This window comes from Neolamprologus multifasciatus, chromosome 14, assembly GCF_963576455.1.
Source record: "Neolamprologus multifasciatus chromosome 14, fNeoMul1.2, whole genome shotgun sequence".
Taxonomy (NCBI): domain Eukaryota; kingdom Metazoa; phylum Chordata; class Actinopteri; order Cichliformes; family Cichlidae; genus Neolamprologus; species Neolamprologus multifasciatus.
In genome coordinates this window covers 9788029-9810874 of record NC_140452.1, presented here as the reverse complement: position 1 = coordinate 9810874, position 22846 = coordinate 9788029, and the positions used below count along the sequence as shown (strand labels likewise).

The 22846-nt window shown below is 40.0% G+C and overlaps 2 protein-coding genes across 2 annotated transcripts in view; both read right to left on the bottom strand.

Annotated features, from left to right (window-relative positions):
• The window catches only part of nxn (nucleoredoxin), a 68912-nt gene extending 51621 nt beyond the window's left edge, over positions 1-17291 (bottom strand). Inside the window, exon 1 of the mRNA XM_085131012.1 lies at positions 16530-17291. Coding sequence (XP_084987138.1) covers positions 16530-16838 — 309 coding nt within the window. The 5' untranslated portion in view covers positions 16839-17291. The remainder of the gene's footprint in view (positions 1-16529) is intronic.
• A 1897-nt stretch (positions 17292-19188) lies between these two features.
• txndc17 (thioredoxin domain containing 17) lies at positions 19189-22783 on the bottom strand. The gene is made up of 4 exons (XM_085131016.1): positions 22472-22783; positions 20783-20864; positions 19582-19657; positions 19189-19458 (listed from the first exon to the last, which is right to left on the bottom strand). The coding sequence occupies exons 1-4, from the start codon at positions 22614-22616 to the stop codon at positions 19390-19392; spliced, it is 372 nt and encodes a 123-aa protein (XP_084987142.1). The 5' UTR covers positions 22617-22783; the 3' UTR covers positions 19189-19389.
• Between the last annotated feature and the right edge of the window lie 63 nt (positions 22784-22846).

The following is a 22846-nucleotide window of genomic DNA, read 5'->3' as shown; positions in this document are numbered from 1 at the left end:
GTCTAGAAATCATGAAAATATACACCTCCCTCTTGAAAAACAGAACCACCGTCATTCCTGAAACATCATACCTTCTCCTGGACAGCCAACTGTCTAAAGCTTCAGCTCTGATTTTATTTATTACCTTTATTTTACCAGCAAGTCCTACTGAGACCACAATCTGTTTTACAAGAGAGACTCAGCTCTGCAGGAAAAAAGAAAACAAAAAAAACCCCCAATGCCACCATACCAAGCACGATTGATGGAGATGCTGCCTGTGTTGCCCTTTGTGATTATGCCCTGATGCCAATAATTATGCAGGGCAATTACAGCATACATTATGAGCCCATCTCCACCCAACTGGCAGGACCCTGCCCAGGTTTCTTTTCCCCTCACCACAACAAAGCAGAGTGGATTCTTCGCACTCAGTCAGCCTCTCAAGCTTAAAGAAGTCCAGATGAGGAAAAGCAGAGCTTTATTAAGTACCTGTGAGAATTTTGACAGGCTTGCAGCACGCTTTGGCCAGCATTTCTCCTCCCTCCAGTTTTTTAAAAAAATGTATTTTTGGACAAGCCTCCTATCTACAGTTCATCTCAACAGCTTAGAGGGTGAACACCTGGAGCAACAAGAGTGTCGAAGAAAAGCGATGAAGTGATGAAGAAGCCTTTGTTTCTCAGGGGGTTCGGCCACACAGCGAAGTCTGTGGACACGAGAGAAATGATTCCACATGTGGGGTTTTCAGCTACAAAGAACTACTCTTTGCACTCCAAAAAAGAATCCCAGAACAGAACTGTGCCTTTTCACCCCCTCCTCTTTTTGAGCCTGACTACATTTCCATCAAAAGAAAGAAAGAAAGAAAGAAAGAAAGAAAATGCAGTCATTTTCATTTGCAACAATAATTCTTTAGTTTTATTCTCCCTCTTTTAGTCAAAGTACATACCTCTGGCTCTAGCTGTGCACCATAATTATATGATAGATAGAGAGAAGATGAATAGGTATAGGCTTTGGCAGAAACCCTGGCATTCCTGACACAAAACCATCATCTGACTTGTTTCAGCTTCACTTCATCGGCTTTCTAAGTTTCTGTGGAGAACAAACAGTGCACCATTGATGCGGCTAAACTAAAGATATGTAATGATCTCAGCATTCTATACTCCGCCTTTACAAAAAGCGACCACAACAGAAGCCGAGGTTGTCGGAGCGGAACCTGCTACCTTTGGACTTAAAAGCACACCTGCTGCTTCCAAAAGCAACAGTGCTGTCAAATGAGCAGGTGGCGAGTGACATAGTGGTGAGCAGAGGAGCGCAGGGAGGGTTAAGTATTTCGTCTGTGTTTACCCGCTCCCTGCACTCGCGTGGTCTCCTGGCTCGATTTAACACCTCACAGGCTACAAGTCGCACAAGCAGAAAGGTGCACGCTTTAAGTTTGTCTTCTTTCTCAGAGTTCATGTCCTTTAAACAAGTAACTATGTAAGAAAATAAATAAAAATGGAGGCCTCCAGTCCTTTTAATGTCAAGGATAAATGCCCCCAAAAAGACATACATGTCAAAACATGAACTACTATTTTGTTTGCACTCAGTGTAGCTGCTTGAGGGAGATTACTGCGCATTACTTTTTAATAACGTCTTCAGGGGAATAGTTCCCAACTTTAACAACAATGTAGGTCTTGTGTGCCGGTATTCGCTTTATATCTTGACTATTGGCCATTTTAACTAACACCCAAAGATGTGAAGTAATGAAATTACAGAGGCACCGTCACTCCTGACGCCACACCAAAGTAAGAGCACTGGAATTCGATTTCAAGCCTTTACTGTTTAAAATCACGTGGAGGGATGTGTGTGGGTGTGAATTAAAGTGAAGTTTGGAAAAAATCAAATCCAATCACGGCAGTATTTTTCATTTCACATCAGATTGTTGGAAGAAATTCAGACATGAAATGCTGAATTTGAGCCGAACTGTGACGAGTGAAATCAAGAACCTTCAACAAGATTTACAACATTTTTGTGATGATTTGTGTTAAAGCAAGAAATAGAAATAAGCTAAACAGATCTATATAATATCAAATCCCTGAATATAACACCGGAGCTATATGAAACTAAGCAGGTTAGATTTTTGTTGCTAATCTATCAAGTTCAATACTGTACATCTTTTTTGTAACTACTACTATAACTTTTAACCCCATTTGAAGTACCACACTACGTTAAAATTTTAACATGTACAGAATGAGAGCAAGCAGGCTGTAAAATCAACTGCCAAAGCCCCATTCATGCTACTCTTGAGAATAGCTTGTGACCCTCTGGTGGCCTCCAGTTGCTAGGGAAAGTGTGTATTCCCTTAATCTGCTTGCAACCAAAGCAAACCAAAGAGGTTTTAGTTCAGCACCCTCTGTGTAACGGATTTCACTGACGACAGCCAGGAACCGGTCGCCAACAGGTAGGGGAATACAGATTTTTCCCTCGAGTCCAGCGGTTGTGAGATGGTTGCTAACTGGTTTGTGTGACGAAGCCCTAAATGATAACAGATGCTGATCAGTGCACCTCAGCAATACACAGTTCTTCAAACAGCAATGTTACGGCAACACTTTGAATACAAAAAGTGGTGATTATTACAGCTTACTTTTACTAAAGCTTTCACCGTGTAGAGAGGAGTTCTGACATAGTCTATAGGGACACATCAGTAGTAAAAGTCTGAGCTTTTCCCCCTTCTCTCTATGATGTATATCCCCCCTTATGTTCAAGAGAAAGAAAAATAATTTTTCAAAGGAGCATTAACTCAGTCAAACAAATTTATAGAAGTTGATCTAGATACAAAGGACCACACAGCTGATGAGAAGCCAACCATAAACACTCATATCAGTGAAAGGAGTTGGATTGGCAATAAACCAATGGCAGTCAACCAGGAGATTTTCAGCCGACGCCAAGGTTTGGATGATAAATCAGTGACATTGTGAAGGTCCAATACCACTGCCACAAACATGATGATGGGCTATATTAGGATGGGGATTTCTGTTGTAAGAGCTTAACAACAACAACAACAACAAAAAGAAGCCCCACTGTCCTTTGACCTTGTACCCCCCCCGCCCCAGAGCTTTCACCTGCCTCTCATGGTCCTTCTCACATAGATAGTTTAGTGCTGAATAGCACTTAACAGCTAGTGTTGGAACAACATCTGTACTAGCTCATAATCAAAACCTTGATGTGCCAAGACCAGGCCAAGCATCCACCCATAACATCATAAAGGGTGATTAGATAGCGAGCAAGCTTCTTCACAAAGCAAAGTATTATGTTTACATAATAATCAAAGTCAAAACAGGCCACAATGGACGTTTGAACATGTTCACAGCTCAACGTCCAGACCATGAAAAAAAAGAAGAAAAAAAAAAAAAAAAAAACCCTCACCACCTCTGAATTTGCAGCCATCACGTCACATTAGGATGACTATTAGGGAAACAGTTTAGCCAGTGACTATTTAAAAAGCCATAATTTGATGCTGCATCCATTGAATCTTCCCCAGATAAGAGCCCCATGACTGCATTCAGTCATCTCCCTCCCTCCAAGGCCCTTTGAGAACATAGCACCAATCATAATATGTCTCCGCACTGAGTGAACAATGCACAGGACAAGAAAGAAGCCGGCCACAACTCTGTGTGCCAGTAATCTCTCTTTGAGGCCCCCGCGTCTCTTAATTGCCCGGACACTTGTGTCCGAGGGTTGCTCTCGCTCCTCAGTGAAAAGATGAGACCTCTCGTGCTCCTTACAACAGGCTTAAGCTGATAAACCCTTTCATTCAACGTGGCCGTGGGATTGAGGCTTCATGCGAACAGATTGGGTAAAAAAAAGACTAATAAAAACAGCGATTAGCCTCCAACACAGAAACAGAGCTAAGCCACTGCACAGCCTCAGCAGGGGGTCTACTTTCAACCACTAAAAGTGTCTGATGATTTGTGAGAGCCTTTTCTGAGGAACACATTCCTCAGTGCAACTACATGAGCAGGAATGCATGTGGTGTTTTTGTTTTTACAGAACAAAGATGTAGCGGATTCCAAAATAGGATGTGATGAGTGAAGAAATACACAAGCGAGCCTCTCATGGTCTCTACAAGCCTACTTCTAGCATGCATCCTAGACTACTAGATGAGAAACCCTCGTTCTTGGATAATAAGCACCTCTTGTGACATTTACTACCTGACAGCGTTGCTCTCCCTTCATGAATCCTTCTTCTCATTTTCTCCCCAGTTACAGCCAACACCTCCATATGGGCTACCATCAGTGTTACTTCTGGCCTGTTGCTGTTGTGCATTATACAGAAACCGTGTGTTTGTCAGCAGCAAGGTCAAGTTCTCTGCGCGTTTGCTTTATTTGCAGCTGATGTGAACAAACAAAACAGCACCATACAATTCAATACAGGTCTACAGCATTACAATAAAAACGCGGGCTGACACTAAAACAGAAAACAAGCTTTGAATAAAAAAAAAAAAAAAAAAAAAGTTCTCCAAGATTTTGTCCACCTGACAAATGCTCCAAAAGGAAAAGGGTGAAGTTAATTCTTTGCTCTCTACCAACTGTGAGGGAAGTATGTGAGTCTGCACCTCCTAAATGAATCAATATTTTCCCCAGCCATCCCCCTGCTAGCTCCATACAGAAAGGTTTCCGCATACACACAAACTTCCTTTTAAAAGACAGAAACGTCACTAAAGAGAAAGATGAGAGCGAGTCAAAACAGTGATATTTTACCTGCTATCGCTGCTGCTTTTTGAAGCCAGAGATAACCACGCAGAGCAGGGACATTATCAGCGCTGTCTGCGCTAGCTAGCCTGGTTAGCAAGCTTCATTCATCACTTGGCATTATGTAAAACAGATGGGTACTTATTTTACATTAAACATACCTAATAGGAAAACTAAAACACCAATTTACATTATGTTTGTTAGGGATGGTACCCGTTTCAATTTTTATTTAAGTACTATGGGTAGTTTGGGTGTAAATCTTCTGTAAGTGAAAGGAGGCAGCTCAGGTTATAGCATACAATTTCAGAAGGCTTTGCAGTTACAGAACACCATGCGCCTAAACATGAAGGTTAATGGGGATTAACTCTGTAAAGCAACAAACTAAAATTTCGGCAATGCTATATAGTAATAATGTAGTGTAGTATCTAATATTAGTAAGTTTCTCAGCAACTGTCATAACATTTCAGACTGTGTCCTGTAAACAAAATATAATGTTAACATTTCAGGTCAATGGCCTGCTACAACAAAGTCGGAGCTTTAAAACAGTTGATGACCCTTTTTACCTTGGTATTAAATTGTGTATCAAGCCTCGTGTAATTCTTTCGGTGTTGTTAAATTCTGCTAAATGCTAAATTCCTGGTATCTTGACCTGACCTTTGTATAACAAATGCTCAAAGCTGAAAGCTAAAAGGGCACGCACCTGGCACACAAAGTAAGCACACCTTTAATTGTAACTTGCAAATATATGAGCCTTTGTATTAAATGCAATACAATTGTATTAAGGCTGTATAAAAATTCACCTACCCTCCAGTTGTCAAAAAGCATGGACATTAATTAGACTGCCTAGCTTTTGAACCAACATTTTTTGAAATTTCATATAGCTTATTTTTTAGTGCTTGTGGTTGCTGCTTTTATTACATATAAAAGTACTGATCACAGCAACTTTACAGACAACATGCATTTACTGTATAATGGCAAAAATTTTTCAGTAGAAATAAATTAGGCGTGGTGGTTAGTGCTGTTGCCTCACAGGTCCCGAGTCCTTTAGCATCTGCCCGGGTCCTTTCTGTGTGGAGTTTGCATGTTCTCCCCATGTTTGCGTGGGTTATCTACGGGTACTCCGGCTTCCTCCCACAGTCCAAAGACATGGAATTAGTGGGGTTAGGTTAACTGGTGAATCTAAATTGCCCATAGGTGTGAATGTGCGTGTGAATAGTTGTCTGTCTCTCTGTGATAGACTGGTGACCTGTCTAGGGTGTACCGTGCCTCTCACTCTATGGTAGCTGGGATAAGCTCTAGCCTCCTGCAACCCTGATGAGAATAAGTGGAAGAGAATGGATGGATGGATAATCATGTAATCAAGTACAAAAAAAAACACAAACAAAAAAAACACAAACAAACCACTGACAAAAAGCAGGCAAGACAATCTGTGCCATACTGTTACCTTAGTGACGGACTTTCAGTAGGAATAAACCAGCTCCAAAATAAACAGTTTCTTATTGTTAGTGTAATGCAACTGATAATGCAACAGCATGAATCAATTTATGGGGAGCACTGCAGCACCATTATTTGCTCTCCAGATTAGCTTGCCCACCGGTGACCTTGAGTAATAGCTCACAAATGTATTCTACAGAATCATGTGACATGTGCACAGAAACACACACACAAACACACACCAAGTGGGAATATCAACATATCCATTTGTCCAAAGAAGATATAATGTGCAATTATGTGGGGAGCGTGTTGTTGCAATGGTGTCAAATAACACAGGCGAGGTAAACTCAGTGAACCTGGCTGCAGATGATTTTGGATATTTAGAGTGATAATTGAAACAGAAACGCATTAAATGTTCCGAGTACAAGTATGCTTGTTTGTGTGCAATCTCCTGCCGGAGCGGGTGGGTGCATCTGCAAATGATTCCAAGTGACTCTCTGGTTATTACCAAAATAATGAGCTAACTACAGGCCATGGAGATCTGCTTCAGCTAGACTCTCCTCAATTTTATTCACTTTTTCTAAAAAACAACATGCCAACTTAGCAAGAATGGCATTTAAATTAGTCACACACACAACTACTGAGTCTTATTGGGATGCTGAGGTCTGACAAAAAGTACATTTGAAGATGCTCACCTATATTTCTTCATCCTTTTTGCAATTCTTAAAACTCAACTTGCTTCTGAGCTAAACCGCAAAGACTGAAAAAGCTGATTCAATATTATGGAAAAGACTCTTGGGAAGCATGTCTGCATTGGCATCGGATCTTATTAGACATATGATACATCCCCAGCTGCCTCATTATCCTACAGGAGATTAACAACTCACTGTAAATGTGGCATCTGTGTAGGAGAAAAGTAAGGATCAGCCATCAGTTAGAACCAGCTAATCTGAATTATGTGAGATCAGCAAGGTCAAAACATTACATGCGGATAAAACCCTTCAAACAGCAGGGGGGTAAAAGGGATGTGCAAACGAGACGTTTAAATTGAAGAAACAGAAAAAGAAGACGGGGTTTCTGGGCCCGGGCAAAGGGTGAGGTAATGGAAGTTTCTGCAAACTGTCAAAAAGACTGTGACAAAGCTATTTCTGGATTTTAATATTGTTCAGTTTCCTCTGGTGCTCAGAGAACATCTTGTTGCTGAGTAACAGAGTTGGAAAGTGCCCATGCTGAAAGGATACCACTGATAACTGATGAGATGTGGCACATTGAATATACTGTCTAGTTATTGCCTGTCAAAGTTTCCCTAAAAGGAACAGCTCTGCATTTTGGGAAATACAGCCACAACGGTTTAATCATTTATGTAATCGTGTGCAGGTCGCCCTTTTTTTGCTAGTTAAAGTTAAAAAAAAAAAAAGGATGTGTTAGATGTGGACTTTGGTGCCTGACACCACAGGCCCCCAAGTCCTCCTAAGCTGCATGTTTAAGAATTGTTCCACACTTTATCAAAGTGGGATCCGGGGACTTTGGATATCAAGCCAACGCTTCGGTCTCTGTTGTCCTGCTCATGCCATTCCTTGAATTCTGGGGAGGCCACTGTTGTTGAGGACCACTGCCAAAGGCAGTACGCTTGGTTTGCAACAATGTACAGGTACAGGCGAGGAGTGGGTGGCTCTTGTCAAAATCCAGATCAACTTGAACCCAGCAGTCTATTTGAGTGATTTTAATGGTATGGGTGACCGGTATATTTGCCTTTTTAATGAGCATAAGATGAGAAGACTCTGAGGTCCACCATAGTCAGATTTTTCCCCACTCATTTTCTAATCTTTGTGCTCCAGTATAATAACAGCTCCATGTTGACCATGCAAATATTAGAGCAGTATTGATCTTCTCATCTATACTTGAGTCAGAAAGCAAATGAACAGATCTCCAAAATGTTTAAATGTTCTTATATGAAAAAAGAAAATCTAAAATGCAGAGAATGCAGTGTTAAGTTAAAAGAATAATTCAAAAGCCAAAAGAGCTTTAACTTTAAAAGGGTCTGCCTCACAAATCAATCCACAATATTAAAATCCTACTCTGTTATTGCAATGACAGGCAATAAAATGAGATGCACTGCATTGGCCTTGTCTTAAAGGAAATTCATCTTTCAAACTTCTCAAAGAGCTGGATGCTACTCTGTCTTCTGTCATGCAGCATTAGGAATCCCACAAAGCCCATAAGAATACAGAGGAAGAAGTGGTCATCATTTCTGGTCCTGTCTTCACTTTACAATATTTTATGCAGCAACTGTTTTCCTGAACTTTAGGTAATTGTTTTAACAATTTAAATCAATAACTTATTTCAACTGGTTAGACATCAAATTGCAATCCTAACTGATGCTTGCTGCTCTTGGATGTTGTTTCTACTGTTTGAGCTTTTCTACAACTATTTCATAGACTAGCTGTAATTGCAAGTACATAAATGGAATTGATTCAAATTTCTAGTTAAGCAACAGCCTGCCGCTGTCAGAATTCAACATACCCTTTCTTAACTTTGTCAGAGGGAATGCTTCGTATGTGAGATTTAAAATAAATAAATAAATGCACTTGCCGCATGCAACAGCTAAACCGGGCGAGAAAGCAGAGCTGATGCCAGCGTGCCATGCTACATGCTGAGACACTGGGTCTCTTTGTACGACGAGCTTCTTTACAGACAGCAGCAGGAGCTGCAGGAACACTTACACTTGAATGAAAATACCACAGACAGGAGGGGGTTTACAGCTTGCGTGTACACACAACCGGGGAAGCAGGGTGGCGGTCACATGGAAGTGAAAAGGCTATCGTCCAGAGGGAAACTTGTCATGCCAGAAATCTTAAAACTATGAATAAATTTACATCAAATCAGCATCCCGTCTCACCGATGCAACAGATATCCTACATGAGATAGATTTTATTGTTTGTTAGTGGTGACGATGAAAATTTGTAGCAATCCTACACGGCCCAAATTTCGTATCCATAAATGCATCTTTTTAATTTAGCTCAGGAAATATGATCACTGGAAATGTAGAGGGGAAAACTGAGAAATCACAAAGAGCCAACATTCAATCTAGGAGAGATAACAGCAAGACAAAGGACAGCTCTGGATGGCAGGATGCCCCTGGGGCGGCTATGCTGTTATTATGTTGGAAAGGGCTGCTGAGCTGCGGTGCGGGGCAATTACAGACCGGAGGATTGACTGGGGGGAGGGTCCGGGCAAGCCAACCCATCCATGAAGCGCTCTCAGCTCAGAGAAAAGGAGAACAAACTCTGATACAGCAGCAATAAACCATAACAGATGATGGTGGCTTCACCCGTTGAAGTAACAACCATCTGCTTATTCCCATGGAAAAGAGTTCTGTCTAAGCCGCTTTGCTGTCATCAGTGGAACCCAAAATTAATTTTGAGTGATGCATGCTGAACTTTCTGCTGCATCGGTTTGGATTATTTTACTAGTATATGTCACAAATAGGGTGGTTTTGGGATAACGTACAGGGCTAAATGAATCATCTGTTGTTCTCATAGAGAGCTACAGCAGACACTGTGGTGAACACATTAGCCACGTCTATTATCTTTAATGTCACTCCACTTTGGAAAATCCTGGCTGAAAACCACACACCGTCCACTAGCGATCCAGCTGGAGAACGCGGGACAAAGAGGAAAAGTCAGTCTCAGAGTATCGTTTCAGAGGTTCATGGACCACAGTCAGAGGTCGCAGCCTTACAGCCATTGTGTGTTGTCACTGAACGGGTAGATAACGGAAGTAAAAACAGATAGAGTTGCAAGGGGGAAAAGAGTTTTACGAGACACATAATGCGACTGTTCGCCAAACTCTCACTTGGGTAACTTAAGCCACTCAACTTCACCTCTGATGAAATCTCCATTGTCGCCTCTCATAATATTACAGCTCTCCAAGTAAAGAGGCCACAATGGGCAGTGAAAGGAGACAGTAACACAAGCTCGGTGCTGTGAGAAGTAACAGTTGGCACTGCTGAGTATCCCGGGTCCAAACACACAATTTCCATGCCCCGTGGCCCTGAACGGCTTCAGTAGAGCAGGTGTCTGCGCACATTCTTTACATAAGCTTTTGTCAAACATGGCGCACAGGAGCAAGGCCTCACAGCTGCAGGACAATGGAGTCTCATTAAAGTACAGCTCTGCAGCCAGACATGCACACTTACAGCTGGAGTCAAGGTAACAGTTTCTCCAAGGTCAGTTTGTGGTCAGAAACGGGGCCAAACCAAATGGTGAGAACTGCATTTGAATTATATTACAGAAACACGCCATAAGTTATTTACCAAAATGTAAAATAAATAAATCAATAAAATAAAAAGCTTAAAGCTGTTGTGCTGACAGAAACAGAAATAAAAGACTGAAAGCAAGTACAGCTGAAGTTCAAACTGCACATTGTGATTAAATTAATGCCTGATGAATGAGGTAATTGTGCTCTTTCATGCAATTTAGACAAAATTACCGTTATCTTCCAGCATAATGTCAGTGTCAGACCCCTGAGCCATGAACCATGCTGGAGAAGTAAACACTCTGTGCGTGAAGCTAGGTATCACTATATTTTTAGGTGTCAGAAATCTGAATGTATAAGAAAAAAAAAAAAAAAATGCCAAGAACCAGTGTGAAGATTAGAGGTTTCTGCTCTTAAAAACTTTCTCTGGCTTTATATTCCACAAAATTATCAATGAAACTCTCTCGGGGAGTGTAACAAAACTTCAGTTTAACTGATTTTAAGATTTGGTCGTGCAACCCACACAGGTGAAATGTTTTAAAGTAAGGATCAGCTCATTCACTTTAATTCCATAGCCAACCTCATACCACATACTAGAGCAGGGCGATATGACCAAAATGATTTATCACGATATACATTTGATAATTTGCGATAATGATAACTGACGATATAATTGACACTAGACAAAATACTTTACAACTCCACAACTTTATTAGTGCAAAAAACCCCATCAATGTATTTTCACTTAAACAAGCAGCTGTTTTTTTTTATGTGCATTAAAGTTATATAAAAATGTAACAGTGCAAATGCAAATTCCTTGCTGACAGTTTAACCAAAAGGTATTTCCAGTGGAAACTGGCCAACATATCCTCAGCATAACCATGTATAATATCCACAAAGCTTAAAAAGAGGTTATACACACACACAATAATATTATGTTGAAGCACAGTACGTATCACTCCGCGAGGCTCCTCCCTACGACAGCCGTAATGCTCCGACAATCCATCAAGCGGTGCGGCTTCGTAGCTTAGCAAAGTCGTACTAAAACATTTGACAGATTTTCGAGCGCCATGTACCACATAAAAGCGTTTCGAGGTCAGTAAACACAACCAGAATTCATACATAAGGCACACGGGATTATAAGGGGCACTGTCGATTTTCAGAAAAATCAAAGGATTGATTTTAAGTGTGCCGTATTTTCCAAACAACACAGTAATAACGACGGCCCGCTAGCATGCGCTACCAAAAATAGTGCTTTGTTGTGTATCTGATGGACGAAAGCTAAACCAGTTCCACACCACTGAAGTTGCAGCATTTTTACAAACCAATTCTGGTTCATCCGTTTCATTTAACGATCCACTTTCGCTCTTCTCATTTTGCGTCGCCGCCATGTGCGTATGTAAACATAGGCACTGCGCACGCGCGTTTTACCCATATTCTATCGCGATATTTCATTTTCCTATCGTTGCCCAAAATTACACCGGTATTACCGTGAACGGTATGATATAGCCCAGCCCTACCACTACTAAAACCTCTAATGAAGAAATCTAAGAAGTACAGATTAGGCAAGGCAATGTGCAGACACTTTTATCAACCTTCTCACATTTGTTCCATCTGTGTTGTTTTTTAGTTTTTGTGTCATCTTTGAGTTTGACACATCTTGACACATTTAGTGATGGCCTTTTGCTTTCACTTATAGTACAAGTTTAGGTCAGTTTATAAGCCGTTTCATGTATCGTATGCCAAGCTGTTCAGGAAGACTGGGCCAAAATTTGTGATGAATACATCTCTAAATCTGACATTTAACTCTCACGGTCTCTCCGCTGCGAATTTTCCACATCACAGAAGCCACAAAAATGTCCCAGTATTAACCCAGACCAAAACAGAAGACCTCTACAACACAAAGCCACAGAAACCAAAGGCAAAGCTGATCAAGAACAGAGGATTACCACCTGCAGATAAAACAGTTCAAACCACTCTTTCAAGCCACTTCTTTGGTTACAGTGAAGGATGCATGATGGGCAGGGTGCAATTCAGTTTTCACCAGACCACTGACATACTGATGAAAGGTGTCCTTAGCCCCACTCTGAAGCTCCTTGCACCCTTCGCCCCTGGCTGCGAGCCGAGCGAGCGGGCGTCCTGCCTCAGGGGGCCAGCCACACAGCAGAACCGCCGACCAGGAGGAGTCGAACAAGAGGCCTTTCTCTCCCTGCGATGTGATCCTCCCCCCTCTCACTCCTGCAGGAACGACTCTGGCAGCATCTCAGCTTGTTCTCCCCCTTTAGTAAAGTTGGATTCTCAGATCACTTTGGCCATGGCTTCAATTCATTTACATGCAACTCTCTGTCTCTCTGCTGCTGCTGGTGCACAAGTCCATGTAAGGCAGTGCCAGCAAGTCAGACAGCTGGCCATCTCTGAACAACAGCAGACATCCATTCACTAAGAACTCGCTACTCGAGGGTCTCTCAAAACGACCACAAGTGGAGAGTCCTCTGTGCTGTTGAGAAACTGTGTTGTGAACCCGTAGCTTGACCACCAGCTCAAACAAAGCTTATCAAACAAAGCAGAAACAATTATGCAGTGTATAACTGACCCGAACGTAACCTTTATAAAAAGCAGACACGCACATGAGGGGAGAGCAAAATTAAATTCATTAATTTGGTACCAAGATATAATGGCCAATTACACTTCTCAGTACATTCATATTACGAAACCACCAGAACAACATGACAGTTTCACCTTTTTCTCTCCAAGGACAGATTAAATAAAGACTGGCAGAAGACTTTCTTTACTTTCTGCATTTAATCAGGAATATTATCCTTTCTTGATTAAATAACAAACATTTCCTGCAACGGGAAGGCCTGGATAAGTCCTAAGTAAAAGAAAAGGGGAGAGCCTCCAGAGAGAGGGAAGGAGCCAAGTCAGTACAAGGCAGAGGAGTGGAAGCAGAGAGGAGGAGGAGGAGGAGAGAAAGTACAATTGGAGATTCTGAGGTGGGTTAGATGGCTCTGAAAGACAGGGCTGAAGAAAAATTGCATCCTTCGCCAGGAGATGAGTTCCGGCTGCATCACGTCAAAAACAAACCGGAATGGAGGGCTGAGAGGGCCACTTAGTCTCCACAGACCCACAACATCAACAGAGCCCACCACTGAGTCAACATCACTCACCCATTAGGTCTGCCTGTGCCTGTCTATGGTACAAATAGTACTGTGATGTACTCGTTCAGATGTTCTGGCACATCACGAGCAGGCGATCTTCCTGCGTTACTCAGAGCCGAATGAGAGGTTTTTAAAATTGCCCCCATTTCACCGCCAGCTAACTTCACACCGCCTGACCTGCAAAATGTGATTCTCGCACTCAAATCAGACACAACTAATAAAAACTAAAACAAAGAAAAATTGTTGCATTTGGGTCCTCAGCTGACCACCTTCTGTTTAATCAAAGCACATAAATCCCCACACAATAGGCTGCTAATTATGGCTGCAATTATTTTCATTATCATTTAATCTCCTCATTATTTGCTGTTTATTTTTCAATTAGTCCAAAAAACACTTTTTGGCAAAAAAAGAAAAGTAAGAAAAAGAGTGAATGGAATCCATTTAAAATTCCCTCGGAACAAGTTCAGGCTTATTTTATTCAACCAAATATATTCGGTGTGCCTCCGTGCATGACAAAGAACAACATGAAATCCTTGTGTTGGAATTTTTTTTTTTTTTTTTTTGGGCGGGGGAGACATTCAGTCTATAATCAATAGAGCTGCAGATTAATTACCCATCTATCAGAGCTCAACTGATTACACCAAGAAAACCCAGAAGAGAAAGGGAAATGAGCCATTTCTGAACAAAAACATGCTGCCAGATCCTCTGAAGATAAACATCTGATTAAATGGAAAAGAGACTGCTGTGTAAGTGAAGGCAGGAAAACCACCCTGTAATGCTATAATATAACTTGGATGCCAGCATGCACGAATCACAAATTAACTAGTGCCTGATAACAGATAACAATGCTCTGCGCATTTCTAAAGTCATATTTATAAGACTCTGTTAGTACAGTGAATTATGACGAATGTGTGGAGATGAAACCCAAACTGAACGAAGACTGCAGGCCTCTGCAAAAATGAGATAGACAGCTGTATTGCAATATTCTCACAAGGTCTGGGCAGCAAACAGACCACCAATTAGAGCACGAACAATGCTTATGTTGATGCCACACATATTTTCCGCTTGGAGTTACAACACAATAACACTGCACTGTGGACGTGCTCCACCCCAGACAACAAGACAACCCCCACTCCCCTGTCATCACTGCACCTTATTCACGTCTGGACTTCATTATGAAGTGTAACGGGAATCATCATTGGCAATTTGAAAGAATTTACCAGACAATGATTCAATCCAAGTCATGCCTCGTGGTCACAAAGAACGGTTAGGGTTATACATGGCTAAGCAAGGCACGTCTTTTCTAAAACCAATGCGCACTGTTAGGACAAGAAGCAGATTTTAAACATTTTAGACCACCGTGGTTTTATGTACACACCGCCTGACGTGACTGATGCTAAACTAGATTACATCATTTTTGCTGTATGATTTTCCTAAAAAATATTTCCTCTTATAGGCATCAGGCCTCACCTTTAAAATAATAATATATTTTTAAAAAAAAACAACAAAAAGAGAAATGGTCACAGACCTCTTTATTTGGACAATTTGTTATCTAGTCTAGCATTTTTCTTTGTGAGCATCATCAGAATTCACTGACACGCCTGACTGATGCCATGCAAATGCAGCTGAGCATGGTGTCTTTGTTTATGCCTCATCTGCAATTACATTTAGATTCAGCAAGGATGAGACCTGTGCTGCAAACTGGACACTGGCATGGCCCTCTGGCATTCTGCAGTGCACACACGACATATGCAACATTGTCCTCAATTCCATTTTTCTAAGACTTGGATTTATTTTTTCTGGAGCTGTAGATAGCACTTACTGACAGAGCAAACCTCTACCATGATATATAATCCATAAGATTTTTATTTTTGGAAAGGAAGAATATATTTGAATAAATCATTTTTTCCTGTCAGTTTTTGCAATTAACAAAAAAAAGGGGATATTTATCCCAAATAATAAAACTCCTTCAAAAACAAACAAAAAAAACTAATTAAATTTTTTGGCTTAAAGTCATTTACACAGAGAGAAATTAAGCAATTTAATCCACACATCCATCACAAAATACACACCTAAGCCTCTCAATGTACACAAACATTACAGATATAAAAGTAATTACTGAGTCAGGGAAATCAAAGTAGTCAGAAATCTTCAAAGCACTGCTTTGCTGACACTCTTAGGAAATTAAGGAAAACTAAAGATGAAATGATAGTAAAATGAAAAAACAGGCCTTCTCTGTGTACAGGCCACACCTGGCTAATATGATAGAATATAAAATAACAACACTGCTGTGATGCTCAGTGGAACTATGCTTCTGCAATGACTTTCTGGTCAAAATATGAGCCAGTGCAAAGTGAAGAACCAAAAAGAAGAGAAGCCTGTTATCTTTCCTGTTCATAACTTAAAAATGTCTAGACTGGCACTTTTAAGATATATTGATAAAAATCAAGTCAAAGGGCAAGAGTCCATCCTTTTAAGTGTTTATTTTTGTTTGTTTGCTTTTTTTAAATGAAAATGGTTGAAATGTGGTTTTTAAAAGTCACATTTCAGTTAACATTTCTCACATATTTTTGTGGAAAAACTGACAATTCAATCATGTATGTGTCAGTTAAAATAAACAGCTGATTTTATAGTTTAAAAACACACACACGTACGCACACGTTAGTGTGTGATAGCTGTGTGTTATCAATAACGAATACCAGTTGCAAGATTTCTACAGAGAATCTGAAGATGATCCCATTTGTCCCACTTGAATGAATCTGATTAAAATAAGTCGATGTAGGACAAACCCAATTCATGACCCAAATTAAAAACTACACCTGTGCTCTGACAGAGGAAGCAGACATAGCCTAAATGTGTAGGGTTTTTTAAAAATTATTTTTCCAGGGTCTTTCAACCCATGTACAACACAGAAACCCCCCTTCAGACACTAAGCCCTGCTTCGGCTGCTGCTCTTCATCACCGCTGCCCATCTTACCTTTTTGTGTCTGTCTTTGAAAGGTAACGCAGGCCATGGCATCTCCTGCAAAAAGTCTTGCCAGTGTTTCTGATCCGGATCAGACGAGATGAAGACGATTTCCAATTTGTCCTTATGTTCAGACGTCTTTTTGAACCTGCTGTAAAACTCGCACAGGCTGCCGTTGAACTGCTTGCACGGGGCGTTCAGGCTGCACCCGAAGAAGAGCCCGACCAGAGACAGCTTCGCGCCCAGAGACTGCACGTCCACCTCGGCTTTCTCGCTGTTGACGAGCCGCTCCCCGAGTAGACTCACCAGAAACTCCGACATCGCAGCGTACAGTCCTCGAACACACAACGTTACCCTCAGCCGAAACCGCTGTACATGTAACCGCTATGTTCAAGCGACACCCAGCACTTCCTCCACCTCCAATTTGAGGTTTTAGGTGAGCTCCCAGCCCCGGCGAGGCGTTGCGGTCTCTGTGTTCACCGCTGCTCGTCCTCCGGTGCGAGCGCTGTGCAGGAATGCGCTCCGCTTAAATCGCCCTGACTGCAACAGCGGTTGCGCTCTTTTAAGAGAAAAGCACACACTTTTGTCACAATATTTATCATTCTGTTTGTAAGGAAGCCACTTTAATCAATTTATGGATTTCAAATGCAATAAAAGCTGCACTTGCAGCTGAATTGTTTTCATTTCCGAGTTTATGGGTTTCTTTTTTTAATTTTGTTAAATTTTCAGAATAATAACAGCGGTTTTCCAGGCTTGACCTCCAGAATCGCATTAGAGTCTTGTGTTTGCAAACATCATTAAATTTGAGTCGATTTGTAAATTAAATTAAATTCTACTCATTTCTATTTAGACTGGGGGTGAGACTAAACTCAACTCCTGTGGATGTGCTGCCACCTAGTCCTCACAAAAGAAAACAAGGGTCAGTCACATCACACAGAAAAGTTCCTATCTGATCCCCTCGCAGTCAGCTGATTCGTAATTACAACAGCTTTAAAATAAGTAATTCCAAAATTTTACCATTTACGTTTGCTACAGTGAGTGATCAGAAAACACAGAAAACATCCAAAGTAGCAATGTTTTCTTCTGTTACTGACATCAAGTTTGTGTTGAAATATTTAAACTAATAACTACTAACTGATCATCCTGAAACAAAAAAGAGCTTTTGGCTTTAGCTCTGACAAATGGAGTGGGTTTAAATTGAATTTGGTTCCAGTTTTTTAATAGATTAAATACGCTTTTCAGCCTGGAAAGATCTGATGTTGCTAGCTAATGTAACTGTTATGTTATGGGTGTTCCAGAGTGACAAAAAATAAAATAAATAAAGGAAAACTAAAAAGCACCAAATTTTAAATCACCCTTGCACTTTGATGAGCTCTATCTCGGACTATTTTTGGAGTATGACATATGAACATTCAGTGTCTTGATTAGACATGCAAAAGTTATTGTATGACAAAAATTTACTGATTCTGAGGGTGTGACACTCACTAATTTTCCATAGAATGACTCGTGAAAAGTTCTGGCACAGCTTCATCTATTTTGAAGTTGCATAGAAGATGAAGAACAACTAAAACACATCGTGTATGTGAACTTTACCATGTACGTCCATCACCCACAACAGCACAACAAAAACATGGTCAGACATATGTGACAGATACAACTTATACAGTTCAAGGTCCTTCATCGTTTGCATCTTTCTAAAACAAAGCTATGCAGCATTTTTCCGTCTATTTCGTCTTTGTGTGACAGATGCAAAGCAATGGATGGAACCCTTGGTCACCTTTTCTGGTCTTGCCCCACACTCAGGAGTTTCTGGGCAGAGATATTTAATATGTATAACCGGATTTATGACTTAAAATTAGAGCCGGATGGTGTACTTGCAGTGCTAGGCTGCTCCCTAACCTCATTGGCACTCAGACGTCCTCTTCAGAAAGCCTTAATGTTTGGCATGATTGTAGCTAAAAGACTTATTCTTAGAGCCTGGAAATCACCATCTCCTCCATTGTTCAGGGTTTGGCTACGTGAGATGATTGCTTGTTTGTATATTGAACAGGTTCGTTATCGTTTGGCTGACACCCATTTTAAGTTTGTCGAAATTTGGGGCCCTTTTCTCAATCATATTCATGGGAATTTAACATAAACTTTAACCCATTTGACTGCACTTTGTGTTTGTGTGAAACTGCACCTCTGCCAGACCCTGATTCCTTCCTGGACATGTTTCCCACATCTTCTAGTCTTGGTGAACTCTCTGTTGCCCTGTCTAAACTCACACAGAAGATCATCTTTTTTGGACAATGGTGTTTCTTTTGAACTTTTGATTTGTACTGGCTAACTGGTGTATTTTTATTTATTTATTTCCTTTCCTGTTTTTCTGTTTGGGGTCTTTTTTTGTTGTGTTTGGTTTCTGTTTTTTCTTTTTTTTTTCTTCCTGTGCTTAAATGTTATTGTTTTTTAATCTTATGTCCTTTGTCTGGTGTGACGTTATGTAACTTTGAACTTAAAATCTTATAAATAAACATTAAAAAAAAAAAAAAAAAAAAGACATATGTGACAGATCAAAAGAGGAACCCAGACAATTACTCCTATGAGTGTCACTCCATTTAAAGCCACAGCAACAACAAAATTAATGAAATCAATAGTCACAATAATAAAAAAAAAACATTAAGACAGCAAGTAAAGCGTGCATCTCATAGGAATTACAGCATTTATTTAAATACCTAAACGAGTCAGTATTGTTTTAGAGGCAAACTTAAACAAATTCTGATTTCTATCAGAATCAAAGTGGAAGATATTTCACATTTTAAATTATATTTAGGGGGGGAAAAGTGCTGAAATGTTGAACTTTAGTTGAGTGATGAAAGCAGCGCAGTATTCCTCAGTCCTCGGTGAACATCATCTTCACCAGGTCTGCTTTGAAACATTCCTCCTCCACCAACTTCTGAGGCTGAAACAAAGATTACACAGAAACGACGCTTAACATTACAGAAATATTCAATATTAACTGCCTTATCAAACAAATAACTAAATAAATAAATACATAAACAAATAAAGGTAAATGCATTCTTACTGTGCCATATCGCAGCAGTGTGGGAACTCCAGTCAACTTCAGTGTCTCCTTGAAATCGTTCTTTGGATCCTTCCAACTTGAGTGAGAAAGACATTATTAGGAAGCTTTTAAAATTTAACAGTACAACATTTAATAACATAACAAGACTTTGGCCTATGCATTGAAACACATTTTTACATTCATGTGAACAAATGGCTCTTGGGAGGCAAAAAAAAAAAAATTATCACAGCAAAAACGGATATTGCATATTTGCACAGCATACTGTTTAAACAGAAACAGTCGTCAATAACAACTCTGTCTTTCTCACACTGCAGATAAACTTTGTGCTTCCTTACTGCTTCCAGAAGAATTAAAAGGTTAAGTTAAACTTAATTAACTACTGAAGTGTTTCCATTCCTGGTTCTTCCAGACCGCATGTGAAAGTGTCTTTGAGCAAGATAATAAACCCCCAAAACAGCACTCAGTATATCATTAATGTGCATTAGTGTTTATAAAAGTGGTTTGAGTTGGTTAGAGCGGTCAATAAGACTACAAAAGTGATTTATGTATGCAATACACAATGATAACACACAATTCACATTAGAGAATAAAACATAAACAGAAGTAGTATGGTTAGTTAAAGCAAACAAACAAAGAAAATAGCAAAAGTAGCAAAGAGTTAAAGTCTCCTAGTATAAAAAGCATGTAAAGGTTCAGAATGTGCCTCAGCCCACTCTGAAGGTACACAGTACTAGAAACCAGTCTTCTCTAGTTTAGGGATTGGGTGGGGAACTTTAAAAGCCAGTCTCTCCTGTAAACTGGTCTCGTGATAATGAGAGCTCATCGGAAGATGTTAAATATCACAGCACTTTATACCAAAGAAAAAATGTTTAACTGGCTCTGTGGTCAGCTGAACAAAATAAAAATATAAATTCTGATCAGAACAATTGATCGGTTTCAATTTCAATGAAATTACATCATGTTTCATGTATCTTTTAATTCTATATAACTTTACAACGGAGATTCAGTCAGTTACTATCTAGCTTTTTTGCCACAGTAGAATCCTTTTATTGACAGGCTACCTGCGATTCTCAACAAGTAAACATGAAATAATGATGATGTGCTATAGTGGTGACAGCGCGTGACATTTGTGTGACTAAAGAGTTTGAAATAATAACAGCTTCTCACAACATGCCGGAAAAAGGAAGCATAAAATACTGACTAGGCTCTTTCTCCAACTTGGCAGTAGATGAAAACAGAGCCCTCCGGAAGGTGACTCATCTGCCCTCTTATAACTGGCTCGGCTGGAAAGGTAGAAGTCACAGGATGAAGCACAAAATGCTCTTTATGCAATTTTGATAAAGAAATGCTAAGAAAGAACTCGACTCGTTATTTTTCAGTAGTTCTAATCTCAACAGCAATAAGCAATGTCGTTACTTTCCTTTTCATTTTAGCCAAATTTTCCATCTAAAACAATCACATTTATGAAAAAATTAAATTGTTATATAACATTTAAATAACACTGTCACATTCAAAAAAGACAGAATATATCCAAACTCTTCATTTCACCTGGTTAATTAAAACCTTTGTGTAGAAATGAAGTTAGATTTTTTTTTTTTTTTTATGTGCTTATCAGTCAAAATATTTATTTTATCATTAGAGCTGATTTACTAAACCACATACATACATACATATACATTCTGTAATTTCAATGCACATACACTGGTCACTTTATTAGGTAGATCTTGCTAGCACAGGGCTGGACCCTCTTTTTGCCTACAGAGCTTCACTATTTTTTGTGTCATAGATTCAACAAGGTGCTGAAAAGATCCCTCTGAGATTTTGGTCCATATTGACTGCATAACAAAGTTGCTCCAGACTTGCAGGTTGCACATCCATGATGCAAATTTCTCATTTAATCACATTTTATGGTGCTCTGTTGAATTGACATCTGGCGATTGGGGAAGGTGATTTGAGTACAGTGAACTCAGTATCAAATGCAAGAAACCAGTTCAAGATGATTTAAACTTTGTAACATGGTGTATTGTCCTGCAGGAGGCAGCAACCAGAAGGTGGGTACACTGTGGTCATAAAGGGATGGACGTGCACTGATAATATGATACTCAACTGCTACTACGGGACCCAAAGTGTACCAAGAAAATATCCTCCACAGCATTACACCACCATCAGCCCGAACCTTTGATACAAGACAGGATGGATCCTTGCTTTCATTTTTTATGTCAAATTCTGACCCTAAGATCTGAATGCCACAGAGGAAATTGAGACTCTGACCAGGACACATTTTTCAATCTTCTGCTGCCTGATTTTGGTGAGCCTGTGTGAATTATAGACTCCCTTTCCTGTTCATAGTCTGGTCATCTGCTGCTGTAGCCCATCCCCTTCCAGCTTTGATGTGTTGTGAATTTAGAAATACTCTTCTTCATTCTATAACTGTAACAAGTGGTTAATTGAGTTACTGCTGTCTTCCTAACAGCTCGAAGCAGTTTGGCCATTCTAAATCATTTTCACCCAGAAAACTACCCCTAATCCTCTGTAAACCTTAAAGTTCAGCAGTTTCTGAAACACTCAGACCAGCACGTCAGGCAACAGCAATAACCGTGCAGTATTTCAGCATTTAAATCACATTGTGTAAAATCCTTAAGTAAACCTAATTTCTTATATGTAAACCTAAACTGCGTTAAATACATAACGACAGATTAATGTCTATGCTTTTACTATATAATATGCCATTAAAAGAGTGCACTATCACTAACAATGTAGCCAAAGCTACGTGAAGCAGCATTTAAATATCAAAGTCTTTGAGACCAAAAAAGTCACGACAAAACAGTTAGAATAGTAGCTGTGGCTGTAAGTTGCGTAATATATCCAAGTATAAGATTTCTGAGGTTACCTTTGACACAATCTGGACACCAGCTCTTTCCTTGCTCGTCTTTATCCCCTGAAAAGTAAGCAAAAATATCCTTCCCTTTTCTCTCAGACACAGCCCGACAGAATTCATCATACCCGTGTACATTTACTTCTTCGTAATGGGCCATTATTTTAACCAAAGCTAGTGTGACAAAGCACAAATTTACACTGCTAAATTTAACCCGTGCTGCAAGTGTAATAATCAATGCGGCTTCTCTGAACTTTGGTCCTGGTAGCAATACTCTTAAGTCGACGTCTACTTCCGGTCTGTGGAAAAAGTTCTTAAAGTAACCGCTAAAAGAAATCGCATTGTAATATATTTTTTGTTATTTATACACCTAATTATTCTCCAGTATTT

What these genes read in the sequence shown, in the direction of transcription:
- txndc17 (XM_085131016.1), bottom strand. Translation starts at nt 22,616, where the DNA reads ATGGCCCATTACGAAGAAGTAAATGTACACGGGTATGATGAATTCTGT. An exon ending in GTGTCCAGATTGTGTCAAAG is followed by an intron (nt 20,865 to 22,471) that starts GTAACCTCAGAA and finishes CTACCTTTCCAG; the next exon opens with CCGAGCCAGTTATAAGAGGG. An exon ending in CAAGTTGGAGAAAGAGCCTA is followed by an intron (nt 19,658 to 20,782) that starts GTCAGTATTTTA and finishes TTCTCACTCAAG; the next exon opens with TTGGAAGGATCCAAAGAACG.